Source organism: Clupea harengus, chromosome 11 (assembly GCF_900700415.2).
Source record: "Clupea harengus chromosome 11, Ch_v2.0.2, whole genome shotgun sequence".
Lineage (NCBI taxonomy): Eukaryota > Metazoa > Chordata > Actinopteri > Clupeiformes > Clupeidae > Clupea > Clupea harengus.
The window spans coordinates 9,662,921-9,671,609 of NC_045162.1; the positions used below are offsets into that span (position 1 = coordinate 9,662,921).

The 8,689-nt window shown below is 44.4% G+C and overlaps 1 protein-coding gene across 1 annotated transcript; it reads left to right on the forward strand.

Moving 5' to 3' along the window:
* Positions 1-1,675: 1,675 nt before the first annotated feature.
* wu:fj39g12 (C-type natriuretic peptide-like) lies at positions 1,676-5,480 on the forward strand. The gene is made up of 3 exons (XM_012829170.3): positions 1,676-2,024; positions 3,692-3,797; positions 4,518-5,480. The coding sequence occupies exons 2-3, from the start codon at positions 3,696-3,698 to the stop codon at positions 4,815-4,817; spliced, it is 402 nt and encodes a 133-aa protein (XP_012684624.1). The 5' UTR covers positions 1,676-2,024; positions 3,692-3,695; the 3' UTR covers positions 4,818-5,480.
* The last annotated feature ends 3,209 nt before the right edge of the window (positions 5,481-8,689 follow it).

Sequence of the window (8,689 nt, forward strand, 5' to 3'; positions counted from 1 at the left end):
GTCCTCCCACACGTTCCCTCTTACTCGCTGCAAGTTCTCTTTTAAAAAAGAAAAAAAAATGACGGAGGGAGCACCACGGAGGCCAATTACTCCCCCACCCCTTCACTCCTCTCTCCTCTCCTCTCCTCTTGTGTCTGTCTGCGTGAGTGGGTTTGTGCTGGGAGAGAGTGAGGCTGGCCTACGCTGCGCTGGATGGGATTTTTCATCCGTAGTTTAGACAGAAGTTTTCAGTTTGTGAGTGGAGAGGAGCGAGGGTGAGGGGCAGCAGGTGACACAGGTGTGCTTTTAATGGCCGCTCTCTCAATCATTCCTCCATTGTGCTCCTGGAAAAAAAAGCAGAAAAAAGGCTGAGCTCGAGGAGCTGAGGTGTGTTTGTACTGGTGTATGTATTCATTACTGTGTGTGTGTGTGTGTGTGTGGGCTGGCACAGTTTATTCTGATGTGTGCGACCCATACTGGTGCACAAGGGGCCCTGGGGATGAACACAGAATTGTAAAGCAACAGCTGCCAGGCTACTCAAACACTCCACAGTCCAACAACCTGTCCTGCCTTTACAAGCACCCGCACACAGATGAGCCTGGCTGTACGCACTGTGTGTGTGTGTGTGTGTGTGTGCAAGTGCTTCAGATTGCAGCAATACTATCATTGAAGCGCATCAGAATGTGTGTGTGTGTTAAAATCGTTGCCTTGTTCTAATATCTGATGATGAGCTCCGCTGCAATGTATTACGATGAGGTGTAAATTGTTTCGTAACTGCATGTTTTCTGAAGCTGTGTGTGTGTGAGAGTGAGCGTATGTTTGTGTTGGATGGAGTCGTGCTCCGGGTCTGTTTCGGAGAGGCCACCGGGGGCACAGAAAGCAGATGGCACTGACAGACTGTAACTCACACAGGGGCGCGAGAGAGGGACCCGGTCGGGCGCGGGAATCAGATGGAGGAAAAACAGCAGTTAAGACTCAGGGGCGAAAGAAAAGGAACACACAAAAGTCTCCAGTCCAGGAATGCAGTTTTATTTTGGGCACAGAGATCCTCCTTATGCCAGAAAAGAGTCTCAGAGAGCGAGCGGATAAAGGGTAGATTGTCGGCCAAGCTGGCGCCGTTCCAGCAGGCTGTGGATGTACCCACGAGTACCTGGGCCTGCACTGCCTTTCACAGTGCTACTAGAATGGGAACACCTAGGGGGATGATGGCTGAGTCATTAGGAGTTACCGTGAGGCAGGTGAGGACATATGGACAGTCAGTGATGGTGCAACCGAAAAGAACTGCAAGCCGCTGTTCTTGTGTGGGTGAGGAAGAGTCGCTGTTCTTGTGTGGGTGAGGAAGAGGAGGACCACGAAGAAGAGGAGAGAGCGAGAGTGACGGGAGGATGAGGTCACGGAAGAAGAATGTGTGATGCGAGAGACGGGGGTACGGGAACTGCTCCTCAGTTCTCCGATCACTGTTTGCCCCTCACTGAGCGAGCGTGGGGGGGGGGGGGTAGAGGGGTGTGTGGGCGGGAGTGTGTCTGGGAGAAAGTGATAACCTCCTAAATGTTCACCCCCCACAGGTCACCGTAGAAACAAGCAGTACTCTTGAGCCATGACATCATTTCAATTGTGACAATGGGTTTGGATTGAACTCACATTGTGTGTGTGTGTGTGTGTGTGTGTGTGTGTGTGTGTGTAGGTGGGTGGGGGCTTAGTAGCTTATATACACACTCCGCATCCCACACACAACCTGAGCAGACACTCCGCCGTTCTAGAGACACGACACGACTCCACTGAGACTGTCACCACTAGAAAGAGCAGGAGGAGGAGGAAAAGCAGAGAGAGAAAGAAAGAGGGAGAGAGAGAGAGAGAGAGGGATGCTGTCAGCAGGTGTCTACAAGTGAGATTGGACACAGAGAAGAGGAGAGAGAAAAAAAAAACAATAGCCTACAAGACATAAAGAAGGACAGGGAGAGATGGAAAGCAGAACCTAAGACTTGAAGCTGAGTCCATTGAAACATCTTCGCTGGAGTTGGGAGGAAAAAAAAATAAACAAACAGGTGAGTGATAGACATTTCTCTTTCAGTGCGATTTTACGGTGAATGTCTCTTTGAGTGATTCATCTCAGACAGTGGAAGCAGGTGAACAGAAGGCAGCCGGGCGGAAGGGTGAGTGTTGGCTGGCATGCTGGACTGAAGCCATGCGCTGGTTTACGCGTCGCACACATGCACTGTGCCATCATCAGCTGTGTGTTTGCAGGTTAATCCACATTCCTTGGCTCTCTGTTTTAAAGCAATTTAATAGCATTAGTTTTCATCAGGTCAGAGGGGTATTCCAAATACATGGTTTAGTGACCAACCTGGGCATGTTAACTCAGAATAAGTGGTACACCACCTAATAGAAGAGCCCTATGGCTTCCTTCCCCTGGCAAACCACAGCCATAGGGCTTTTCTATGAGGATTATGTCCTACTCCGAGTTAATTTACCCTGGTTAGGCACTAAACAGCGTACTTGGAATATCCCCCAGGTATGCTTAGTTATAGTTTCATGCAAAAATAATTGACAGAATGCCATAGTTTACGTTTGCAATGGCAACTGCATTCAGTTTTTTGTTCCTAAATTGAAATGTAAGTGGGTCGGACTGAAGCTTGGAAGCGGATGCGTTCTGTGGGAATCAGCAATAGAGGCAAAGACAAGGAAAACAGGCAATCAAATGAATCATATAACATATGTCACATGCATGTTTTAGACTGTAAATAAGAGATTACAGAAATTATGAAATCGTCTCTAAGAAGTTGCTTGCCAAACAAATAGGATGATCTAAAATGAATCATGAAACAAGGGCATGACTAAAAACAAACATTTCAAAGACAATAAGGAGAAAAGACATTAATACGTCAATTGAGGTCACTTGTGAACTGTTGCCCCACTTAGACATAATTGCAAATGAATCCCATGAGCTTTTCTTTTACTCCCTTTTGGCAGCACCTCAAAGATAGGAAATTAAAGAGAGAGAGAAAGAGAGAGACAGGCTGTTTAGTCATCAGAAGAGAGCTTTTTATCCGACAACATTGAGCTGCTCCCAGGCAAAGGAGCTCTAGGATGGAAAAGAAGCTCAGAAATAGACTACAGTGGGAAATTGTATTGATTTCCAGGACTTTTCTAGATGCTTGGGGCTTTGATACCGAACTACATTCTGATCAATACAGGACCAAGTGAAAATTTTATGAACATTTCATGTGTAACAAACATGCTATCGTGTAACTGATTAAAGGCAATTTTAGGAATGTTTGTTTTTTTTACCTTTGTAAGATTTTTAATCATGATCTTATATTTCTGTGTGTAGAAAATCTATTTTAGTCCCTAAACAAACACAATATAGCTGTGTGTGCATGTGCACAAGAATGAGTGTGTGTCTGTGAGTCTAACTTGTGTCTGAGTGTCTAATATGTGTGTGTGTCTGTGAGTCGATCTTGTGATGGGAGTGTGTCTAGTGTGTGTGTGTGTGTGTGTGTGAGTCTGACTCGTGTCTGAGTGTGTTTAATGTGTGTGTGTGTGTGTGTGTGTGTGTGTGTGTGTGTGTGTGAGTCTGACTCGTGTCTGAGTGTGTCTAATGTGTGTCTAATGTGTGTGTGTGAGTCTGACTTGTGTGTGTGTGTGTGTGTGTGTGTGAGTCTGACTCGTGTCTAATGTGTGTGTGTGTGTGTGTGTGTGTTCGTTCCCGCAGCACCATGCTCTACCCTGCTCTTCTCTGTGTGCTGCTGCTGCTGCTGAGTCCTCTTAAACCAACAGAGACACGAGCCCTTCACCCACCTAACCCCAACGCCATGCAGGTACTGCCAACCAACACACACACACACACACACACACACACACACACACAAATAATCAAGGTAATACATCCCCACACATACACTTTTATTGACTGCATGGAGTTAATACACCCCCCCCCCCCCACACACACACACACACACACTCACTCGTTGAAAAACACACACATGCAGTTGCACTTGACACGTATTACATGAGAAGGAGATGTGTGCACGTGTGAAAGGAAGACAAATCGAGGTTGGGAACCTCATTTTCAGACTGTGTGGGAGATGCGTGACAGTGATGATGATGGCACCTATTCACTGACTTAAGCTAATGGTGATTTATAACAGTAAAAACACTGCACTCTTTCTCACCATTATTTTCTAAAGGGAGCCACGAGCCATAATTCTTACCCTCAGCATTATTTGTGTGATTCTTCATTTTAGATAAATAAACTTGACTGTCTTTATTTTAGTTAAGTACATTTTCAATACAGCCCACACCTAGAGCATAGCCCTTTCCACACTGACTTTTTAAATGAGCCACATTTCAATACATGACCTTCAAATTATTCTCTCCTCTATCTTGCATGAGTCATTTAATAAAAAGAGGTGTATTTGCAGCCTGCACCGATGATGATAAGGTCAAATCTGTGAGGATCAAAGCTGTGGTTCGTGGTATTCTGTAATGTGGTGAGTGTGTTTATGGAAGCTGACGCTCTCTCTCTCTGCTGTCCTAAGTTCCTTGAGCAGGTCCTGGACCGTTACAACGACCTCCTGACCCTCGACGACCTTGAGAATCTCACCAATGACCAACCTGAGGAGCCCATGCAGGTATATGGTTCCGGGTTAAAGGTCGCCGAGTACCCGAAGTGGATCGACCTGCCGCCACAAAGCGACAACTCCTGGCTCCGCCTCATGCGCACAGCTCTGGCCAATCAGAAGCGGGCGGTGCCGGACCGCGTGAGGAGGGGGTGGAACCGTGGTTGCTTTGGGCTAAAGCTGGACCGGATCGGGTCGATGAGTGGACTGGGGTGCTAGAGACGAACGGAGAGATGACTGCATGAAGGAAGGAATGAATGAATTAATTAAAGAATGAAAGAAAGAAAAGACAACTAGGATGATGGACATTAATAATAGGCAGAGTTCTGATTCTCATGCTCTCCCTTGTGTGAAGTCCACTAGACTAGAGGGACGGATGTAGCTGAGGTGAACTGTATTTGTGAGAGCGGCCTGAGATCCGTACATGCAGTCACACATTTGTGCTTGAATCAGAGAAGAGAGGCGAAAGGCGATGAGCACCGATGCCGAATGACTGAGTTTCGTCTCTTAAGGACGGCTCCATCATAAGACCTTGCTCAAACACACACACACACACACACACACACTGAGTTTCCAAATCACAGGTTCGACACGTTAGTTTTGTCCATCTAGTTTCCATGGTGAAGCATTGAGTGGTCTCTGTGTTACCTGCAATGTGATGATGTGAAATAAAAACGTCTGTCATGTTAATGCATTTGAAGAGATATAACATGTAGTGTTTTGGGCATTCATGTGTGGATCTTCATGGTATCAAAAATATTAAATATCTTGTCCAGAATTATTTTAAGTCAAATGCATGATTAATAATAAAACATTAACGTAACACAGAGGTTTGCTTTATGTTTCTATATATTGTGCATGAATAAAGGGTTTTAAGAATCATGCTGGACTGAAGTCTTTTACTCACATAAGTCCTGACATCCTGTTTTAGAGTGAATGAATAATGTCCTTCAAAGAAACGGACCACAGCTGTTGGATTCTTTCCTTTAAACTGAATGTGTCAAAATAAATATGAACTCTAGTCCTGTTCTGTCTTGTCCAATACCAAGACACCCATGCAGGGAAATAGATTGTTTGCCGTCCACAGCAACCGACACACTTTGGCATTTGAGGTGATTGATTCAGTAGATTCTGTTTCATGAACCCACATCTGAATGTCAGAAAGGAATATGTGAACTCAGATTTAGATGCCCTTCAGTTCATATTTCTGTGTGGGATGCTTCCTCATCAAGTAGGTATGCCAGACAGAAAATGTCACTCCAAAATAGTGCAGATCAATATTTTTCACATTTGCCTCCATGATAGTGGCTTGTCTGTGTATTTAAAGAAAAGGTTGCTGCTAATAAGAGTGAATTTGTTGATATACCTCAAGACTGTGCGGGAGTAAAGTTTACATACTGAATTATTATTAAAACCTTATGTTGGAGATGGATATCTTTAGAAGTCATCCTCTTCATTGCTGCCAACCAGAAATGTCATTGCAGTGGGTTGAGGGTCTCATGTACATTTGCACTGGATGAAACTTGCTGCTGTACAGTGTGAATCTGGTCTCTGGTCTCCACTGTGCGTCTGGGTCCTGTCCTTCCTGTCGGGGTTTATTTTCCTATACTGCCCGGCGTCCTATACATTATCCCTTACATATATGTGTGGGGACAACAAGGGGTGAATTTGGCTTATATATGAGTGGGAATGATTGTGGGGTCATTAAAGCCCCCCCCCCCCCCATCTCTATCTCCCACTAATTTCCTTTATGATCTTCAGTAAAGGCAAGAAAAGCCAGAAAATAAAACTTGACCATGTTTCCATACTTCCCATACTGATCAAGGTTTGAGGGAAGAGTGAAACGCTCATATTTGACATCATTCCAGTGCCTTGGCCTCGTTCAAATTCTTTTAGTTCCAGGGTTTTTTTATTCATTGAATTTTAAAAGGAATCCTAGAAACTAGGAATCCTAGAAAAGGGCTGAATCAGACAGCAATAAGCGCAAAGTGCTTATTAATACAGGTAAAGAATGTATTTTCATCATTGATTTAAGTCTACAAACACTTGAGTTTCTGAAAACAAGAACTTCTTAACGCTCATTTAACTGAGCTTGAAACTGTTAGACCAAGTAAACCAGAGGAACAGTCTGACAGAACAAAAAGGCATATGCAAATTATTTAAATAGTTCAAACAGAAAAGGGCTATGGTGAATAGTTATCAAATTATAGTTGGGTTTTAGAAGAAGGTGAACTTTTTCTGTAGTACATTTCACTGTAAGTACTCCATCAACATGGCTGCTTCTCACAATGTGCTATAAATAAGTCTGGCCCCAAAGCCATGAGGTGTTTAATATTCAACAGCTAACTGATTCCACTAAGCACAATGTTTGCAAGTTAATCAGTTGCCTGAATTCCCTTTGATGCCCTTAATCTAAACGGATTGGATAAACGATACCGGTGGTACAACTGTGGGTACTGGACAACCTGTATTAGTTGTGATAAACTCTATAACTTTCCACATTTCAGACAAACAATATTAGACGGTCCCCTTAGTCACTATGCACACTAACTATCTAGAATGGAAGAATTCCTGTTTTAAGATTGACATATTATTTGACCTGTACTGCATAAACAGATCCCTGATATGACAACAGCACATCCATTTGGTGCTTTGTGGTTATCGAGGCTCGGGCGGGCATTTGAGGATTCAGAGACAAAATCGGCCAAACAGAGTTGAGGATAACTAAAAAAAAAACACACAGTATCCTCCGTGTTTCCCTGCTTGGCTCTCCACTTTATCACTGTCACCAGAACATTTGAGATGGACTCTCCTGCCCTCTAGAGGATAATGAGTGTCAGTGGAGCTGAGCTGTCATCAGCGAGGGGGGATTTATCCTCCATCTGTTGAATTATTTTGACTCCTTCAGTTAAGTTCACATTATTTGAAGTCTAACAATGCTCTGTAAATGAAAACTATTTTGTGGAATAGGGGATCATGTACTATTTACGCATGTAGCTGATTCACGGGTTCAGAAACATTTACTTAATTATTTACCTGCAACACAAGGTAAGGAGGGAGCATAAATCCTCTGACAGAATTGGCTTCAGTTTTAAGTATGACAGATGTGGCTATGGAATCAGGTAATCTGTCAGTGATGAGCTGAATGTAATGTTTATATTTTACCACAAGGTGGCGACCAAGATGGCAATAACCATATCACCAGTCTGCCTGACTGAGTGAGTCAGTGCCCCTGGGTAATATGGAGGAGTTTGGACTCTGTGTCCAGTGAACAGCACACCAAAGCAGCCCCACATTAATAAATAGCATACCATCAAAGCTTGCCCACACTCAAGGGACCTATATGCCCCTCTGAATGAGTTCACTTGGGATGTACAGTCAGTGTAGGTGTGTGCCTTGACTGGCCTATCGCAACGCTCCTGTCGAACCACGGCCACAGAGCTGACACAGGACAGCGTACAGAAGTATTACGTAACTTTCAAACCACCTGTTCTTGCTGGGGTTGTGATACCATTCGCCACCATGCAGGCAGAGTAGAGTGCTGAACTGTACCTCAGAATCAGAGAGTACTCACACGCCCTTCTTATGTTTGGTTAGTTACCCCAGATAGCACATGAGGGGTCCAGATCCACACCCACTCCATAGCTGATTCCGGATCAGCTGTTTGCTTGGCTACTGGTCATGTGTGACATTAGTCCTTGGATCAGTGGTAGCCACCTGGGTGAAGACTTGGCCAAGGGGTGCCTGAGTTTATTTATAGCATAACCCAAGTCTCACTCCAGGATATCTCTTTGGGGGAAGGGGGAGTGAGAGAGGGTAAGAAAATGATTATGCCGTGTGTATTTGTACACACACACACACACACACACTCACATGTGCACACTCACACTCAGACACACACACACACACATGTGCACACTCACACTCAGACACACACACACACACACACACACACACACACACACAGATATATTCACCCACAGATTGACCTTTTCTTAAACACTTTGACCTTAAGCTATCCGGGGTGACAGAAGTGTCATGACAGTTCAAGCATGTGAGGGCTAACGTGCGTTTATGACAAGCATTCTTAA